This window comes from Eptatretus burgeri, chromosome 2, assembly GCF_056783735.1.
Source record: "Eptatretus burgeri isolate ZD-2024b chromosome 2, Ebu_testis_v1, whole genome shotgun sequence".
NCBI classification, from domain to species: Eukaryota; Metazoa; Chordata; class Myxini; order Myxiniformes; family Myxinidae; genus Eptatretus; species Eptatretus burgeri.
The window spans coordinates 47,154,021-47,175,372 of record NC_140962.1 but is presented as its reverse complement, the minus strand read 5'-3'; the positions used below and the strand labels follow the sequence as shown (position 1 = coordinate 47,175,372).

Sequence of the window (21,352 nt, the reverse complement as noted above, 5' to 3'; positions counted from 1 at the left end):
TACAATCATGGAATAAGCTTAGGCAGCATCAAAATATGAAAATGTATCTATGTATGCATGCACAAATGAAAACCAACTTCTAGCTTGGTTCCAATCAGTGGGCATTTCTGTGGCTTTGACTGCACAGGCTTGAGAAGTCATTTTTGGCAATGCAACCCAGCTGCACCCCCCCCCCCCCCAATTTTTCACAAAAATCCAAGAAGCACTGAACATGATCAATGAGGAAGACCCTGATTGAGAGTGCAGCATTAAAATTAGAGAGGTGAACCACTCCAATGCTATCAAAACCTTTACGAGGAAAAGCAGTGCAGTTCGACAGACCTCATTGGATGTGTTTTTCAACCTCCTCTTACAGTGCCAACCTCCTGCTACAGTCACTGAAGCTTCAACACCTTCCTCCAAACCAGCAAACCAGAATACCACCCCAGCTGTTGACTGTTGCCTCCACTGCCTGCCCGCAAGACTCATTGCCCAACAGCAAGACTACCTGTCTATGAATGAGAAGAATGAGATGGCAGATGACCCACTCCACTCAGCAACCCCTCCACCACCCTCTTAATTAAAAAAAAAAAAACATAGGGGCAATACCCATGGGCGCTCACCTGGTAGCGGCTGGATAAGATAACCAGGGAATCACTGGTAGGCATGGATGACCCACAAAATATGTAATGGAGAAGAAAGTAAATACCTATGGATATTTTTTTTAATGCTGTGAACAAACCTTGTAACATCATGGGTGATAAAGGTTGTTGTCGAGTTTCATCGAAATTGTGTGCGTGGTTTCGGAGAAGAAAGCAAATAAATATTTTGGGGGGCAACCCCCACCTCGACATCCTTAGACCCTGATTTTTTATGGTGTGAACAATCTTTGGTACATTATGGATGATGAAGGTTGTGATCAAGTTTCATTGAAATTGTGTGTGTAGTTTCTGAGAAGAAAGCAAATACATATTTTGGGGCGCAACACCCCAATCGACCCCAATTTTTCAAATGTCATGAACAATCTTTGGTACACCATGGATGATGAAGTTTGTGGTAAAGTTTCATCAAAATGATATTTGTAGTTTCAGAGAAGAAGTTGCAAGCATTTGTGGACGGACAGACAACATGCCATCCCATAAGCTCCCCTGAACTACGTTCCAGGAGAACTAAAATTACAGGAACAAAGTTCCAGTAATTTGAACAAAAATGTTTAAAAGAACTTTATTAACCCAAGGTTAAAAAAAAACAAAAATAAATAAATAATAATAATAATTACTGCCGTTGATGCAGAATTTAATTTTTTTTAATTTTGTGAACATTGTAATTTGATGAATTAAAACAAACACTTTTTATTACAAGTTGCCTTTTGCATTATTATTGGCGTTACTTATAAAACTTATCATTATTATTACTGTTAGGGAATGCACCACCCCCCCCCCCAATTATTTCATTACATATACGGGGAAATCACTCCCGATTAGCAAGCTTTCGATTTAAGAACGACTTTTCAGGAACACATTGTGGTTGTAAATCGAGATATTATTATATATGCCCCCCCCCCAAAAAAGTGAGCTCTGAGTATTGATGACTTTTCCTGGTTCATGAACATCTTCAAAAAGTGGCACTGCGACACTCAACTCTTACAAGTTCCAAGGCGAAATGCCATTGGGCCAGACTGGTATTTTGTTTTTCCAACACTTGGTCTGGCTTTATATTTGCGGGTGGGGCAAGGTGGTGGGTAGAGAGGGGCAATCAGTTTTAGGTACCTCTCTTCAATAACTTTTATAAAAGTAGCACAAAGGTCATAGTGTCCAATTTCCGAGATACAAACGAAGGTTTGTGCATTATTTTATCCAACTCGTCCCTTGTATGTACAAAGCTTGGCTTCCTGCTTTAGCTCCTGGAAGTTTTTTTGACTGCAGAGCTATGGATAAATCTGAGTAAAGACTGGTATGTTTTCACATTCACAGCTTTTTATCATGTGCTGTAATGTGCTGAGAATTTTAATAAGAACAATTTATTTATAAGAATAAAATTGCTTCAGTGAAAAGCCAAAGAATGAAAATACTGCCAAAGCACCCTCAGTCCATAATACGGGGCTTTCAAAATGATGCGATCACCCCACATTGCATCAACACAAATACGCAGAACCCCTGAGCAACAATGGCAATCGGGGCGTAATATATCGTGAGTGCGAGATCAGGATTGATAGGTATGGAGATACGTACCTTAGGTATTGTGCGAATTTGTCTTAGAGATCTTTCTTCAACACCATGATTTCTCATCGATTTCGATGCTACTGGAACTCCAAAAATACCTCATTGAAAGGGGTGTACCTGTGCACAAGAGTTGGAGAACTTTCCCAGTTCACCGACAGGGCTGAGACCCGACAGCCGCCCATATTGCAGACTCGACAGCTTGGACCGGTACAAGCTTCGGAGAACTGTGGAAAGGCGTGTGCTCCCCAAACCCTTGACCATCGCTGCCAGTGAATGGACTGCGAATCTTGTGGGAGTGCCTGCTGTAAACATGCTGAGTTTGACGATTTATTCATCGGACAGGTGCAATTGGAAAGACGATGCTGTGTGACGTTACCCATAAAGTACCAACTCTTCGAGAAAAGACATCTTCACGAGATGAAAATACACAAAGCTTGTGCTAGCTATATTTACGTGAGAGTTGGATGTTCTTTGAGGGAGACACCATGTCTGGTTTGGGTGCTTCTTAACAGTGATGGGAAGGTCATATCTGGGATTTGTGAATGCACAGGGTAAATTTAAAATCTACTTGATAATGTTAATATTTACTATTATCAGGTTGCTGGGTGGGGGAGTGGGTGATGTGAGGGCTGCGGTAAATAGATTTTTTTGTTTAGTTGAGGGGCCACGAGAAATTAGACTGGACTTTTACATCTGTTGCTAAAGGGAGAAGAGCGTTAGCATTGTCCACTGCCAACGCTCATTTGTATGAACAGGAAATGGTAGGAACTCAACACTTCTCATGTACGGATATTTCCCACATTTCCGAAAGTCAGATTTGCATTCAGGAACAGACCAACGATTTTGAAATTGCCACTTTCATTTAAATTCTAAAAATTATGTTAAAAAGACGATTTGAATTAGATTTCATGCAAGCAACAGCATGTTAAAAACAAAGCAAGTCGCTGAAAACACGCGCACACAGCACAAGAGCGAAAGGCCTCGTTCGCACAAGTCATTTCAAAAGTCCTGTATTGCACTCTATCTCCGCAAAATTGAATTTTAAATAAAAAAAACATTGTACATACCACGATGGGCTGTTTGAAATATTCCTCAACAGCAGCTCCACGCAGGCTGGCCAAATCCACTCCATGGAAAGATTGCTGATACCTACACAGAAGGACCATGCAGCAGAATGAAACAATTTTCAGATGCAATTATGTATCCGTCCAAATTTTCAAAATTTTCGATTTTCTTCCAGAACTTCATTATTGAACATCCAAAATACAATTCAAACATCAATACTGAAACATACAATCGAGTCAGGTCAGGTATGGCAGCATGCGCTGGAGTAGCGCATCACTGCGTCCACTTTCTGCCGGTACTCAAGGGGCCTCCCTCCGTCTGACCATCCCCATCTCCATGAGATGGTGAGCAACCTGCTGCAACCACAATGCACGTGGTCGGCCCATTGGCCTCCTCCACTCACGAGGCTCCCTCGCTGAGAGACTGGTGAGCAGGCTGAGAGTCAGGAAAACGAGCCACATGTCCATACAGTCGCAGCTATTGCTCACGGACTATGCAGGTAACAAATCTCATTTTCGTCTCTCAGCAACCGCTCGTTGGACACAAAGTCCGACCAGCAATAACCAAGGATTATCCAAAGAGACCTGGTCCCAAAGGAATGAAGTTGCCGTTTCAGATCCCTGGAGAGTCCAAGTCTCACATCCATAGAGCAAGACTGGAAGCACCAAGGAGCTGAAGACTCAGACTTTCATAGTCCTGCATGAGGACGACAAAAGAACAAGTGACAAATCCTTTGTCTCATAATACGCTCGTTGACCGGTGTTACCTCAATTATCATTGGAGTCAGCTTATTGGACACAGCTACAGCAACTCCTTGGGCATGGTAATCATCAGAGCGACCAGACCAATAGGTGTAACCACCCACCATGACCTCACCGTGATCCGGTCTCTGAATCTCAGGAGTGCTACAATACCGATGTCCAAATACAGGTAGGTGATCATCCTCTCTTCGGGATAGGACATTCCAGGCACCACTCCTCAGGTTAACCCAAGGAGACCGCCATCTGGTGGATGACACCTCTGCACCACTCCGACACACTCACGCAATCTGACCCAGGAAGGTTACCCCATGGTTTTCCTCCCATCACAGATTGGGGGGTCTCAAAGGCTTTGCCTGAATCCCGTCAAACCGGTGAGCTGCCCTGCTGAGGGAAGCTGCACAGGAGGTACTCCCACGGAGTGGGTTTTCAGATTTTTTTTGTGCTTTTTGTACGTTTTGTGGAATGAAGGGTTTTACGGTGGCCGGAGTGCAAATTCTGCCACCAACCATCTAATAAGAAGTAACCCAACTGCAGGAGGATGTCCGTTGTTGGGTACTAGATATGGATGCCCGTTAGCTTACAAGGAGCTCCTCCGCCCTTTGACAGCTTTTGTTCTTCATCCTGCTGGGTGTCCATATCATACACCCTCCTCACCAGGAAACTTGGTGGGGGAGACAGTTTAATCACCAACAACCTGACCACGAAACAGGTTAGTACAGGTTTACATACCTGTAGCAAGTCACAGATCTAATCTGATCTGACCTCACCTGACCAGACAATTGAGTAAACAGACGAAATGGACAAATATTTTCAAATTTAAATAAAAATGTCTCGATGGTGAGTGCATAAAGATGAAATCTTGTTGCAAATCAAATGTGAAAAATTTCAACCATATAACTCCCCCCCCCCCCCAATCAAAGCGAATTTCATGGAGGAGCGAGAGAAATGGCAGCAGGTTTATGGACTGAGAAGAGGGTTTGTAACCTATACCTAATCTCACCACAAAAAGGGGGATTTGACTTGCAATTCCAACATTCATCCTTGCAGCATAAACTACCTCGCAATTTCCTCACCAGAAATTGGCCTTGGTGAACTGCTCCATGTAAAGCTGCTCATCGGTAAATGGGGCAAGGTGTACGTCCCCCATTGTAGGAAACATGTTTCCTGGACAAGATGTAAGAAACAGGCAGCCAATAACTTCACATTTCAGAAAATGACCAAAACTATCTCGGTTTGCATCCTTTTTGGCTCCAATTTTGACACCATGTCGCTACCTTCAATGTCACACGATAATTTTTTAATCTGTCACCTCAACATAATTACCAAGCAAAAAAATACAATAAAAAAGCCAAAAATAAAAATAAAAAAGTGACAAGTTACAATAAAATTCACTAGAAGAGAAATTTCAAGTGAGCAGTTTTTTTTTTTATCACAAGGAGGATATTTGGAAAGATTTAATCACCAAGATCATTTTGGTGCAAAGGGAACAAATGAATATTTTTTGCCATTATAGGTAAGCGCACAGTCCGACGTAAGGCAACGATCAATGTTTTGGGAGAAGTTCGACAAGGCTGTAAAAGCATGCATACCGCCCGGTTTGAGCCATTTCTTCGAGTGAAGGTAGCTCTCAAGCATGCGTTCATTGAACAGCATGTACCCCATCGGTTCAGAGACGATCGCGTCCACCTCTTCAGGGATGCTCACCTCCTCCACCTTACCTGGGATCACCACAATACGGTCCCACAACCTGTTGTTTCGAACCAGCACCTAGCAAACAAAAATCATCACATGCCACTTGGTGACAGTACTTTTGATTAAGGAATTGCTCTGTCCGTAGTAATGCAGAGCGTTTGTGTAACACAATTGCTCCGTTATCGTTACATTTTCAAAAGCTATATGTCTCGTGTTGAAAAGTTAAATTGGTGCCAGAGAGCTTATTGTTCAACCATGTGTTGTGATCATTAAAATGCTCTGAAAATAAATCTATCCAATCTTTTATGAGAATAAATTTTGGAAAATTCATAACATACAAGATTAGATCAAATTTAATCTGAACGTGTTCATAACCAGGACTTTATGTATCGACAAAAAAAAAAAAAAATCCATTGGGACCATGCGCTGTAGAGCGTTGGTGCTGCCGAAGCAGTTAATCCTGGTTGGGTCATCACTCCGACTCAACAAGTCAGGATGGGAATTTGGAATTTGGCCAGGGTGCCAGCGATAGCTCGCCCACTCTTGCAAAAGACACGGAGAGATCTTTAATGTCCTCCAACTAATGTCGGAAGACGGAACGCAGTTTCAAGTCCATCTGAGGGGAGGCATGCGTGTGCGTGCGAGGTACACCTGGAATGCTTTTCCATTAACAGGTGTGCCTTGTTAAAAGTTAATTTGTGGAATTTCTTTCCTTCTTAAAGCGTTTGAGCCAATCAGTTGTGTTGTGACAAGGTAGGGTTGGTATACAGTAAATAGCCCTATTTGGTAAAAGACTATTCTTTTGTTTGTACTGTAGTAGTCCATATTATGGCAAGAACAAGTCAACTGAGCAAAGAGAAACAACAGTACATTATTTTAAGACATGAAGGTCAATCAATTCAGAAAATTTCAAGAACTTAGAAAGTTTCTTCAAGTGCAGTCGCAAAAACCATCAAGCGCTATGATGAAACTGGTTCTCATGAGGACCGCCACAGGAAAGGAAGACCCAGAGTTACCTCTACTGCAGAGGATAAATTTATTGGAGTTACCAACCTCAGAAATCACCAATTAACTGCACCTCAGATTGCAGCCCAAGTAAATGCTTCACAGAGTTCAAGTAACAGACACATGTCAACATCAACTGTTCAGAGGAGACTGTGTGAATCAGGCCTTCATGGTCGAATTGCTGCAAAGAAACCACGACTGAAGGAGACCAATAAGAAGAAGAGACTTGCTTGGGCCAAGAAACACGAGCAATGGGCATGAGACCAGTGGAAATCTGTCCTTGGTCTGACGAGTCCAAATTTGAGATTTTTGTTTCCAACCGCCGTGTCTTTGTGAGATGCAGAGAAGGTGAACGGATGATCTCTGCATGTGTGGTTCCCACCGTGAAGCATGGAGGAGGTGTGATGGTGTGGGGGTGCTTTGCTGGTGACACTGTCGGCTATTTATTTGGAATTCAAGGCACACTTAACCAGCATGGCTACCACAGCATTCTGCAGCGATACGCCATCCCATCTGGTTTGTGCTTCATGGGACCAATTGTTTTCCAACAGGACAGTGACCCAAAACACATCTCCAGGCTGTGTATGGTCTATTTGACCAAGAAGGAAAGTGATGGAGTGCTGCATCAGATGACCTGGCCTCCACAATCACGTGACCTAAACCCAATTGAGTTGGTTTGGGATGAGTTGGACCGCAGAGTGAAGGAAAAGCAGCCAACAAGTGCTCAGCATATGTGGGAACTCAGCATATGCTCAAGGAGCATAACCTATGTTTAATCAGGAGCCCCAAACCATGTCGAACTGGATGGGCGACTGAGACAGTTTCTGGGTCCAGAGCCTGGCGGGATGTGGCTGTGGCCCACTGGAGGAGCAGCATTCGGGTCACAGCGCGTTGCTTTAGGGTCCTCTCCCCACCCTTCACCCGGGACTTATAAAAGGCGGAGCGTGGAGCTCTTAGTCCTCTTCTCTTCGTTGCCTCCTCGCTTGCTGTTGGTGTGCGATTGCAAGGACGTGCTTCTTCTTGAGGGTATGGTCCAGGGCAACTGCCGAGACTCCTGGCCGGGCTGTTAACGTTTCGCCACCTCTATGCAGCTAGACAGACTGGTGCTGAGCGCACGTTGCCACGAGCACCGGGAAAGTGACTAAGCTGGAGATAACGCGCCAAGTTTCGAGGTGGGAATGCTCAGGCGGAGCGTCCCAGAGGTACATGCTCCACAAACAGACGTATACAGAGCTAGGTTAAGGATCTTTTGCCTCACGTATCTTCTTTCCTCTCTCTCTCTATCCACCCCTCTATTAGACGCACAAAAGAGCATCATTACTGACTTGCAATCCCATTTTCCTCTGTTAGGACACTGCACCCCCTCCCATATTGCACTACACCACATCTCCCACCCCCACACCTGAGACCACCAGTACTCCTCTCCCTAAACAAACTGGGTTGCATTGGTCTATCGACCACACCAGGTATTTTGAGGCCATTTATCCTGATCTGCTTTCGTGTGTGTGTGTGTGTGTGTGTGTGTGTGTGTGTGTGTGTGTGTGTGTGTGTGTGTGTGTGTGTGTGTGTGTGTGTGTGTGTGTGTGTGTGTGTGCCTGTCATAATTTAAGTTAAGATTGTAGAAGTTATAATGAGATAAGTCTGCTCTGTCTGATTGCTTGCCTTTTGCTGCACAAATTCCTTGCTATACATACCAATAAACCCCATTCACTGAGCCACATACCTTTCCTCACCATTGTAAATAAATGCTTTGTAGAGAAATGTTCCCAGCTCGTTTTTGTCTTTTCCTTCATTGGTCTGGCATGGTACATATCCTAGCTTGGGTGGAACTTTATCCCACAACGATGTTTTCTAGCCTGTACGTTCTTGGCAGTTATGCTCGGCTGCATCTGATCGGGTAAGGTGATCCGGTTTGAGCAAGTGCGTACTGAGGGTGTCCCCTGGTAATTAAATCACGTGCCTTTGAGGTAAACGGTATCAGACGGAGAAACCGAAGTCACGTGGTCGAGTTAATGGCGTTCACTGTCGATTAGCGACCCACCACGTCACAAAGTTATCTGTGTGCGACGGCCTGCAATTCTGGTGAGTCTGGTGGGAACCCCAGGAAGCTCACCCCTCGTGGTCTTCCTCACCTCTGACCCTGGGTCCGCAACAATAATATTGTTGCGAATTCGCGCCCGCCGGCGTGCGATCGGCTGCTCGACTCGAATGGCGGCCGCCTCGCCCAGCGGACGGACAATTCAGTCGTGACTCTCCGGGAACTATCGCCCGGAGCCAGTCACGGGTGGGCCTTTCGACCTCACCACAATCGTGCCAATCGGCCACCCGCGTAGGATAGGGTTGTTCGCCAAACTCTACCTACCTAAGTGCCCACGCGGATGGTAGACCGAGCGATCGTACCTCGCCGCAGGCAGAGTCCGGACACGAACCGCTTAAGCGGTCCGTTCCGTGCTATCGGGATAACCGAGCGGTGTTATCGTCGGCCTCGATGGTTCCGATTAATTATCGGGCGTATTAAGCTCACTACGAACCCTTTACGTGGAGCAAGATGGAGATTCAAACAAAGGAAAGGACGCAGCGAAACGGGGAACAATTCAACATAATGCACTTTATTTACACGACACACGGAGAGCACACATATACAGTCAAAAAGTCAGAACGCACAATTATCAATTTAAAACAAAAACAACAATGCAGAGCAAAGACCGAATACGCGAACACACGGCAACACTTATACAGTTTTACTTTACAAGACACGGCGCCACAAGATCCATACAAAAAAACCCCGAAAAGAAAAAGGTGACTTCCCTTTTGGGCCGTCGAGTCCCTCTCCGACGTCCGTCGACGTCGTCCCGCCTGGCCGCGACTCCGTACCCTAGCGTGGTAGGCGAGGCCTGTCCGGCGTGCCTCGCGCCGGCACGTGTTGGCCGCTCGACGCCACGGACGGAATTTTCGACACTATCCCAGCACGGATAGAAGGGGGGGTGAAACGTGGATGCCCAAGGTCGGGAGGGGGGAATGGCAGACGCTCCTTCCCGCCAGCGGGGTCTTGGAACCGCACCACAGCAGACCAGGCCAGCGGCCACCAGGAGGAGAAGAGGACGAGCGAGCCGGAAGACAGGAAGAGGGCGAGAACAACCACAAAACCGCTCCACCCGTGTCCGACTTTTTATATCCCGGAGCTCCGCCCTGTTGCTCCGCCCTGTTCTTTGCTCCACTCCTCTTCGAGGTGCTTCGAGAAAGGTCTCGAAGAGGGGCGTTCCTCCTCCCTGGCCACGTCACACCGCGCATCCACCAATCGGGCGCCAGCTGCCCCACCCCGCTTCTCCTCCCTCACACCAAGCGCGGAGAAGAATGGCGCGAAAAACAGGCGGGAAAAAGCCCACCGAGCCTCCTCGTTGGTTTTTGTTTGAAATAAAAGATAGAAAAAGAAAAACGACTGACTCAAAGCGTCGTAGCCTGAATGAATCGCATCAATTCCCTCTAAACAACAGGTTTGGGGGCTAACTACACATGTACTTAAGAGATACCTCACCTACGGGACCTGGATGGTGGTTTGCGAATTTCCACAGCCGTAACAATATATTACATACGTATATATGTATTTGTTTTCATGAAAAGCTACTGGGGTCAAAAGCTAAAGAGGGGCAAATAAATATACAAGTTTATTTTGTTATTGTAGTCCAAAAATTCAGCTGAAATTTCATATTTGATTATTCGATCATGAATAGTGATGCAAGGCTCATTTTGAAGCATAGGATGTAGATATGAAGTAGAAAAAAAAAGTCTCGTTATGGCTCAGAACTCATAGTTCGTCATGAGGAGAAACACTCGAGTTACTCTCAAACACCCAGTCCTGAAGCCACCATTAGCAGATAACTCCGCGGCTTGGCGGGTTGCTAATGAACCACAAACGCCAATTGGTACTGCCAATCTTGGCAGGGTGGCACAACTTTGTGTGGTTACCTTACCTTTGGACTATTATATATATCAAGAGGAGGACTCATGCCCTTGATGCGTACTTGGCTTAATCTTACCTGATCAGATGCAGCCAAGGGGAGCTGCCAAGTACGCACCGGGTAACAGACCAAATCACGTGGGGTAAAACTTCCTGGCTGATACGACATGTGGACTATGCTCGACCAACGGAGGAAAAAAACACTACGAACTGGGTACATTTATAACACAAGCAAGTTTGTTACAAAGGGGTGAAAAAAGGTCGTGGAACAATAATCAGAGGTTTTAATAAATGGCAATATGTACAGCAGGGGAAAGCAAGGATTGGCATTGTGTGGAAAAATAAAATACACGTATTTACAAAAGGGGACAGTGCAGAGCTAACCCATCTAGTACTTCTGCAGTCGTAACTTACATTGACATGACAGGCACCATCAGAAACACTCCCAATGAAAGTTAGATAGTTCAGAGAGATTAAAGAAAGTATGAGGTGCTGCGACCTCTGACCAAGTGCGGTCGACGGACCAACGCAAACCCAGTTGTGAAGGAGGGGGAAGGAGGAAAGAAAACCGTGGTGTCTATGATGCATGGTCGCGGGGGGGTGCAAAATGAGGGGTGCGGTGATTGACAGATGAGGTGCAAAGAAGAGAGTGTAAATATGTGGATCGGGGGTGGGTTGAAATGAAGAAAAGAGCATGTGAGAAGATCGGCTAACGTAAAGTGTATAGGTCTGTGTGTGTACCGTAATTGCTAACGAGCTAATACTCTGCTCAGTCTGGCAGCTGGCTCTTCCACTTGCTCCGCATTCTAGTCTGTCTCGCTTTGCCAACCAGGAATGCACCAAAGCCGAGCTAAACTAGGGAACCGAGAATATGCAGCAATAGCGAGCCCCAAAATAACCAACAATAACTCCCTCACTGTGCAGAACCACAGCGTTTTTATAATCCCATGGACGGAGCACGGACGGAGCTTGGAGGCAGATCAGGAAGGGTTATCGTTGTCTCCCCATGACCCCATTGGCACGCGGACGATTACCAAGTGTTGGCCCTGCCCGAGCAAGGACCGAGCACTGGAAATTGCCTCATTCGTTCCCAGCCCTCGCCAGAAGGCTGAGCACCGAGATCAACACGGGGTAGAGTACTTGGTCACGCGGCTAACATGCAATGAAGGCCACAATACGGCGGAGCACCCGGAGTTTCCACACGACTAATGGGGTCTCACACCCCACGTTAGACGTCAGAACATCCAGACCTGAGCACCGGCAATGGCATGTCATGCCTCCCCATCCCTGCTGATCCCAAAGGGGTGGCGGTGGTGACCATGACCGAATGCCGGCAGCACCAGTGTCATGGTGAGCTTTGACGTGGTAGTTTATGGTAGTAATGGTGGTCGTTAAGGTTGTGACATCACTGGTGAGTGTAGGCGAGCTATATTTGGGGTCTGATGGTGTGGGGATTATCACGAAGACGTTTGGAGGTCGTATGAATGTTGTGGCATCGGTGGTTGAGTAAGGTGAAGGTTTAGGTGAAGTGTTCGTTGAGTTATGGTGCATGATTTTAAGGGCTTTTGGCACACATATGCTGATATATAGTCATCTGTATGCTTTCATGATAGAGAGAGGTCATATGTGTAGCAAAATAAGTAAAGGATGGGAATAAAGACCTACTTCAAGACCACGCATTGTCTCGGGTGGGGAGGGTGGTGCCGGTTTCGCAGAACCACAACAGTTTATTTGGAGACAATGCATGTTTACATATACTACAAGAAGATGAGGTGGCAATCAGCGCACAAATCAGTACATGGGATTTGATGCTAAGATTCCTGCAGAAGCAACACATTCAGCAGGAAGAATAGATGAAGTTTACACTAATTATGCCCTCATTTTCCACTTTCTGGGTTTTAAAACATGATTTTTATAAACACTGTAACCACATACCCTGCAATATCTGTGCACATGCAAGTCCTTATGGACTCAAACAACCGATCTGGCACAAAAAAAAATGATTTGCAAACCAAATACACAGGGACAAAAATACAAAACAAGAAAACAAACAAAATAAAACACCAGTGGTATTTTGTAGGTGCATTACATTCATACATAGGGAACATGAGCCACAGCCTCCGTCTGGCCATCACCCGGGTAGATGCCTGGCCCATCCCCATCTCTGAGGGATCGGACAGTCCAGGCACCCACCTGAAGGGACTGCCTCAGGTTAACTCGAGGAGATCGCTGTCTGGTGGACAACACCTCAGCACCAACCACCCTGCCACACATCTTGGTGTGTTTTGCAAAATTTAGAGTTTTGTTGTGGCCAGAGTGCAAATCCTGCCACCAAACTGCTAGGAAAGGTAACTAACTGCAGGAGGACATCCGCAATCACATTTTCCACGAGGTTTGGATGGAAGTTGGCTTGCAAGGAGCCTCACCGCCCTTTGGCCGGTTTTGGATTCAATCCTGCTGGGTGTCCATGTCCATACACCCTCCACACTAGGGGAACCTGGCGGAGGGAGCCGGTTTAGTCACCGACACTTGACCATGAACAGATTAGTTAGGGTTTACATGTTAGTACAGTTTAGTACGGTCAGCCGGGCTGCTCTGTACAATCTATTAGCACGGCACAACGCACAGCTCCCGTCCTCAAAGTGATCCCCAACCCCAGCCTCTGCCCAGTAGGAGTATTGTTAATGAAAAACATAAATAAGAACAACATTTGTGAGAACTTGCAGAATCATGGTGGGTTTATTCATTTTAGGAATCAAATCTTAGTGGTTTGATGTAACCAACACCAATCACGCCACCTCAATTCTAGTTATTACACCAGTTTCTCAAACACCCCCTCACCTCAGCATGTTGTGCCATGGTGCTAGCTTCAACAGCATAGACTTTCCGAGCTCCGGCCTGTACAGCAAAGAAGGAGAGAATACCCGATCCACAGCCAACGTCGAGCACCACCTGCACAATCAGTCAATTAAAGCAGAAAGCACCATTTCAAATTAATATCTGCAGAGAGCCAAAAGAGGGTGCCAGACATATTTATCATGAAACAAAAGGTATTCTCCAACAATTACAAGGGTCGTATAAAAATTTGTCGTCCCACCTATTTAATAAACAGGACACCGCTGACAAACAATATTCATATCATATTATTATGATACAAAATGTATCCATCATATTCAGTCCACTTCATCGAGCCGTAAACCAATTTTTTGATCCTGCCACAGAAGCATTTCTTCCAAAGTGTCTGTAATTCAGTGGACATGACAATGTTAGCCTGCTCAAGGTTCACTGCTTGCTCTTTCTCAGAATGGATTTCTAATATTCCCAATCTCTCCACACAGGTTACCACTGCAGCACCAGACATCAGACCCCCCCAGCTTGAAGCAAAAAGCGGCATGAATTTGACAAACAATGAATAGCATTTTCACCCATTTCTTTTCACCATGTACATCGGTACAACATTTGACGTTTCACCAATTTTTTTTTTTAATGGGTGGGTGGGCGGTGATGCTAAACGGGGGGGGGGGGGTAATGACCCAGCCGTTATATCTTTAAAATCAACCAGTCAATATATCTTGCTCATCTCTCAAATAGCCGATGGAGATATCGTGAAAGCCTGTTCATGATCATATTTGTTTCAGATGTCTCCAAAGCTAAACCTGACTGACAACCAAAATAGGATTGACGGATCGGATCAGTCCAATACGAAAAGGAGGCTTCTGCTGTCAAACATGCGCTGAAAACATTTAATCCAAACGGACAAACAACAGTATATTCTGCTCTCTTTTTCGTCTCTGTGATAAAGGTGTCTTTCAGCTTTTCATTCCACAAAGCGAACGTTGCGTGAACGTTCCAAAAGGCGAGTGTTACACACTAACGACTTGTTCTCACAAGACCAAGTTGTTAAAAAGACGAAATTAAGCATTCGTGTAATACAACACTTGCCTTGAAGCTAATCAGGTAGAACAAATACCTTGAACATTTGTTCTATTTGACCATCAATTTAAATCAGCAATTTATGAAAGTTGCATGGAAGTGAGACCTTATTTTAATTGTGTGGTTTCTTTGTTGTACACCATCCTTCCCTCTTCCATCTCCAAGCGCTGGTAAAGGAGGTGAGCGCAGCATTGATATTCAAAGAGAGATAGGACTTCGTGATTCTACAGTGAGAATGATTCGTGACAATTGTGATAAAATCCGTAAGAGTGCACAGACAACAACAAATCTCAGTTACCAGAACTGAAGATTTCAGCCTGCTGCCATTGAGAAAATGGAGATGATGCTGACCATGTGGATAGAGCATCAGAACCAACAAAACATGCCCTTGTCTGGAATGGTCATTCAAGAGAAGGCCAGGAGTTTGTGTGGTGATCTAACCAAGCATACCAAGTGATCCAGTGCCTTGTGCTGCCAGTCATGGGTGGTTCAAGCGCTTCAAAAGTCACCATACCTTCCATAATTTCAAGTTGACTGGGGAAGCTGCTGCTACAGATCATGCTGCTGCCAAAGAATTTCCAGCAGTCTTCAAATCAGTGATTGCGGATGGAGGTGACACACCAAGCCAGGTGTTTAACCTCAATGAAACTGGACTTTATTGGAAAGGCATGCCCAGCCACACCTTCATCTCCATAATCTTAATCTCCATCAACTCTGGCCTGAGGCAGGGATTGAGTTCAGAGGTTTCAGAGGCTGAAATCAGCGTAAATGAGGCAACGGATTGTAGACATGGCCCTGCAAGTGGGATTTGAGGAGGTCGATGAAGATGATGTTGAGGATTTGCTTCTTTCACACAGGGAGGAGCTGAGCAACGAAGATCTTCTGGCTCTGGAGGAGGAGCGCATCAGAGAGGAATCAGAATAAAGTCCTGAGGGGTGGTTTTGTCTATAAAACCCTCAGCACGAAGGTCATGGCTAAAGGTTTGAAGATGGTCGATGAAGCCATGGCCATCTTTGATGAGCATGATCCTGACTACATGAGAAGTTCCAAGGTGCAGAGGGAGATGGAGAATGTCCTGAAATGTTACAAGGAGGTCTACAAACAGAAAATTAAAGCAGCCACTCAAATCTCCATTATCAAGTTCTTCATAAAAACACCGAAGCAAATCAGCCTCCATTTCATCGTCTGAGCCTTCAACCTCAACTGGACAAGCAATATGTACAGTACTGTATCCAACCCCACTCATGACACTTATTAAAAAGTAATTCATTTTAATGTATTTATTTATGCATAGTTTCTTACTTTTGAGAGGTTTTTATGTTGGTTTTCAACCTTAAAAGGTTGAAATCTTCCCTGTTTGGAACATAACCCCCATTTTTACATGTTAAATATTGCCCCATAACACGTCTTCGGATAACACGGCATTTCGCTGGAACGCATCCCCCGCGTTATACGAGGGTCTCCTGTACTCAGTTTTCACTCTTGTACACCGCTCCTTCGCAATTCCATATCCAGGCAATGCATGACATCACCAGGCGCCAAAGGAAAGGGGTGCTCGGTTTTTACTCAGTTTGTTTCCTTGTTTGTCCGGGCGATATCTCAGCCATCCTTTGAGCTAGGAAGATGAAATTTGGAAATGACAGTGAACAAGTGATTTGGCTTTTCGGGGTATGTTTGATTGATTACTCAATTAATTATTCATTTTTTGATGAATTACTTGATTTTCAAAAAGTTAGATTCGGATGAAATGGTGGTTTTGGTATGCTATTCGCCAATCAAGAAATTAATTAATTATTTTACAAAATTTATTTTGCAATTAAATCAATAAATTATTTTCCTTCTTGTTTGTTTGTCCGGGCGATATCTTAGCCATCCTTTGAGTTAGGAAGCTAAAATTTGGGCACAATGGTGAACAAATGCTTTAGCAAAACAGTATTAATACTTTTTTGATTAATCAATTGACTATTTTCGATTTAATTACTTATTTATTTTCTTTCTCATCTGGGCAATATTTCAGGCACCTTTTGAGTGACAAAGCTGATATTTGGACACGACAGTGACCAAGTGACTTGGCTTTTAAGGGCGTTTTTAATTTAATGATTTCATTTTTCGTTAACGATGAACATGGTCATCATTGGTTAGATATTTATCGGTATGCTGCCCTGATGAGGGCAAATGAGCCCAAAATCAGGATAGGTGGCTCCGATTGATGTTTAAATGATGTTGACCATGTAATCTTTGTCTGTTTGACAGAGTCGTCGGGCCGAGGCCTCCGGGTTGGAGGTGACGCTTTGGCGTAGGATTTTATGTCCATTGGAGATCGGGAGAGAGCGCTCGCCACGCTCCACGTAATTTGATTTATCCGCCGATCGCACCACGTGCCTTCTGGTTGAAAGGTTTGCATGAGTAGGAACAATCGTCTGGGTGGTAGACTGATGTTTGTTCTTTGCGGATTATGTGGTTTTACCGTGTGAGACATAATCCATGACGATGTTCACCATAACAGCCTGGAAGTGCAATTGATTTTAAAAAAAATTATATATATATATATATATATATATATATATATATATATATATATATATATATATATATATATATATATATATATATATATATATATATATATATATATATATATATATATATATATATATATATATATATATATATATATATATATATATATATATATATATATATATATATACTTTGTAGAAGATTGGGATTACACATTTTCAAAGAAGAAGGTGCTTCCAACCAAATTTTACTCAAAAATGGGTACAACAAGGGGATACTCCCCACATTGGAAGAACCAAAAAAGGACAGAACAGAAGGAGCCAGACACACTTGGGCACTGTGTACTACCCGGGCCTTTCTGAAAGGATTAGCAGGATATTATATGGTGCACGGATTGGCGTAGACTACAAGCATCTACGCACCATCCGTAATGTCATCTCAAAGCTAAAGGACCCAATACCAACTGGTGATAAGAGGAAGAGTAGTTTACCAAGGAGTAGTTTACCATTCATCATGCAAAGACAGTTTCCAATTCTACATTGGTGAAACTGGAAGGAATTTGAAACAATGACTAGATGAACATGACAGAGCAATTAGGCTTGGAAAAATGACCCAGTCAGCCATAGCACATCATAACCTGCACTCTGGTCAGAAATTTGACTTTGATGGGGCCCGTGTCCGAGACACTGCATCAAACAAACAATACAGGTTGATTTTCGAAGCGTGGCACGTGAAGAGCCGAGAGGGTGGTCAAACTGGGGAGACGGTGAACATTCCCACACAATACACATCTCATGCAAATGGAAAAAACTGGATGGTGCAAACAGCTGGATAAGGTGAGCAACAAAACACTCAATCCCAAACACCACATCCACATGTGCACAACACGCAACAAGAACCCCAAGACTCGCACAACCAACACCTCATCATGCCCAACCCAGACACGAAACCAGCTGTGTCCGTGCCTCGGAAACACAAAAACAACAACCACACACACTTATTCACCCACACACATACACCAGTAGATCTCGTGTACATAAAAATAATTTAAAAAAAGAGCAGAGAACCCCTTCAATGATGTGGTTTGATGTTTGTTTGGTTTTTGCAAAATAAAATTTAAAAAAAAAATAGCACTCCTCCATTTGCCCAAGAGCACCAGCATGTGACCAGAAATGAGCGGTCATATCAAAATAAAAACCGGACATGTGCCGAGGCCCAGGGTCTGTTGTGCCTGATGAAGCTGGTGAAACATTGCCGAGACCGGGTTTGCTCTCGCTTTTTTGCTCAAATTAGCAGTCGATAGTTATTATCTTGCCAAAACGAAGTTTTTGCAAGATATGCGAGTCAGCTTGTATGTTTTTTTTTTTTAATTTTGTTTGTCTGTAATCACCTATAAAAAATTCTGCAGAGCACAGTTATCATTGGAAATTTTTGTAACTTCGCATATCAGAGGCCTATAGAGGTCCCTTTCAGCGCATAAAATTTTGAAGGTCAAGGTCAAAGGTCAAGGTCACTGTCGCAAATCAGGGGTCGACGAAACCCTAATTTTGATCGGATCGTCTTCAAACTTCATGGGAATATAGTTCATGGTCTGGTGCTCAGCTGATTAATTTTTGGTGGCGATTGGCCTTGACCTTCATACGTGTTTTTTTTTGGTCTGTAATCACGTATAAATCACTCTGCAGAGCACAGTTATCATTGGAAATTTTTGTAACTTCGCATATCAGAGGCCTATAGAGGTCCCTTTCAGTGCACAAAATTTTGAAGGTCAAGGTCAAAGGTCAAGGTCACTTTGTCGCAAATCAGGGGAGTCGACGAAACCCTTATTTTTTGAGTAATTTTGATCGGATAGTCTTCAAACTTCATGGGAATATAGTTCATGGTCTGGCACTCAGCTGATTAATTTTTGGTGGTGATTGGCCTTGACCTTCATGGTTAGCACCTAAGGTCAAACATATTTGACCCCAAGGTCAAATTTTCAAGTTTTAGGAACCATATCGTGTAGTACCTCAAATTGAACACCTCGATAAGTGCTTTCTACATATGTCAAGCTTGAGATATTATGACGTCATTTGGTGACATTATGAGGCAAACATATTTTTCATGGTTACTCTGGAACGATTCTCATCGGAATCTCTCGTAGGCAGATATTCCTCAAGGAGTCGCTCCTGGTGGAGAGCAGCTCTGTTCACCTCAGTGTGACCTTAAAGAAGTCACACGTGGTCACCTTTTGGCAAGATACGGGTCTATTTATTTTACTTTTGGTTGGAAGTGTTCTTCTTTAAAAAAAATTAAATATGTATGTATATGTATATATATATATATATATATATATATATATATATATATATATATATATATATATATATATATATATATATATATATGTATATATCTATATATATATATATATATATATGTATATATATATATATATATATATATATATATATATATATATATATATATATATATATATATATATATATATATATATATATATATGTATATATATATATATATATATATATATATCTGCGCCAGTCTGTCTGCCTGGCCGTTTGGGGAGGGGCTTCTGAGATCAGGACGACCTTCCCACAATCAGGATGCTTCAAAAATCGAATTGCCACCATTTCGTTCACTCTGTGAACCTCTTTTGTAAGGTTCGCAATTTTTTATTTTTACACTCTCACGGCTTTACCGTAACCAATTTGATAGCAGACTTTATTTTTGTAGTTGCTAAGAGTGTGTTAATTTCAGATGCAAAAAATAAAAATAAAAATAAAAACAAGGAAAGTTAGCATTTTTAGACAAAAAATTATTTTTGGTGAAATCAAGGCCTGTAATATAAAGTCCAGTCAGACTCCTTCACGGCTATCTCTTAACTCCAATTTACCTTTTGATTTCATATTTTTGTAGTCGTTAAGATGGTTCAAGTTTCAATTTCAGCAAAAGGTGACAAAATACGGCGAACATTGGCGTTTATACACCAAAATGCATTCTAATAGCCGTTTTCAATGTATCTGGTCAGACATTATGTGGAGAGGGGGAGTTATCATCAAGTTAGCTTTTTATCATATTACCTTTTGAAGAAACAAAGGTATATTTTGATTACAACTCATGCAAAAAAAAAAAAATTATAATGCCGTGCATGTGTGCGACCGCTGTTTCTCGACAACCATTGGTCCGATCTAATTGAAACTTGCCAGGTATATTGCTGGGGACCTGAGTATGTGCCTTTTCAAGGTTTGATATTAATCGGACAAGTTGTTCCAAAGTTATGGCCATTTATTTACCAAACCAATGACAGGACACGTTGCTGTGTAGGCGTGGCTGATGGGGAAAGGGCGCCTTAGTTACCAATTACAGGACACGTTGCTTGGCGTTTTGCACCCACAGTATCTATAATTCCAGCAATCTCCGTTTGTTTGCCTTTCAAAAGGTTTGAAATTAATCGGACAAGTGGCTCCCAAGTTATGGCCAAGTTAGAGAGCGCTCCCCATTACGGGTTACAACATACGGACTTCCGGATAGTGATGACTTACTGTATTCTAATAATTTCTCGATTTCTTATGCGCATTTATAGATAAACACAATGCCCCAATCCAGTCGTCATTTAAGAGAGCGAAGGAACGGCCTGTGTGGTTGGTGGAAAGTTGTTGTTTTTTTGCACGTACGGCCATGTATGTACGGCCACGCGCGAGCAAAGGAATGGCCTGTGTGGTTGTTTCTGGCACACGGTTTGAAAGTTTTTTTTGGTTTGTTTTTTTTGTTTGCACGTACAAGTATATATATAAACTGGAGTAATTCGACTGCGCGCAGTCGACGGATATGCCTCTGCTCTCCCACACAAACACTTGACCTTTATCATATCTGGCCCAAAATCTAATCACTTAATTAACCTGTCTTACCTTACATTTGTACCAAGTTTGATGAAATTGTCTAATATTTCTTGAGTTAAGGCATAAACAGTAAAATTTCAGAGTTTGACCTTGACCTTGATCACATCTGGCCCAAAATCTAATCACTTAATTGCCCTGTCTTACTTTACCTTTTTACCAAGTTTGATGAAATTCTACAATTTGCTTCTTGAGTTATCACGTAAACGAAAATCCGGATGGACGGACGACCCAGAAACATAATGCCTCCGGCACCCTTGGTGCGGAGGCATAAAAAATCCAAAGGGAACATACTCTGTAGAGCGTTGGTGCTGCCTA

The 21,352-nt window shown here is 43.4% G+C and overlaps 1 protein-coding gene across 14 annotated transcripts in view; it reads right to left on the bottom strand.

Annotated features, from left to right (window-relative positions):
- CARM1 (coactivator associated arginine methyltransferase 1) overlaps nt 1–21,352 on the bottom strand; it is an 84,950-nt gene that overhangs the window by 21,189 nt on the left and 42,409 nt on the right. For all 14 annotated transcript variants that reach the window (XR_015051031.1, XR_015051038.1, XM_085853758.1 and 11 more), the window contains 4 exons: nt 13,524–13,634; nt 5,617–5,794; nt 5,101–5,191; nt 3,269–3,350 (listed from right to left, as the gene is read on the bottom strand). Coding sequence is in view for 12 of the 14 variants with exons in the window: in XM_085853758.1 (XP_085709884.1) it covers nt 3,269–3,350; nt 5,101–5,191; nt 5,617–5,794; nt 13,524–13,634 (462 nt within the window). In the remaining 2 variants the exon portion in view is untranslated. The remainder of the gene's footprint in view (nt 1–3,268; nt 3,351–5,100; nt 5,192–5,616; nt 5,795–13,523; nt 13,635–21,352) is intronic.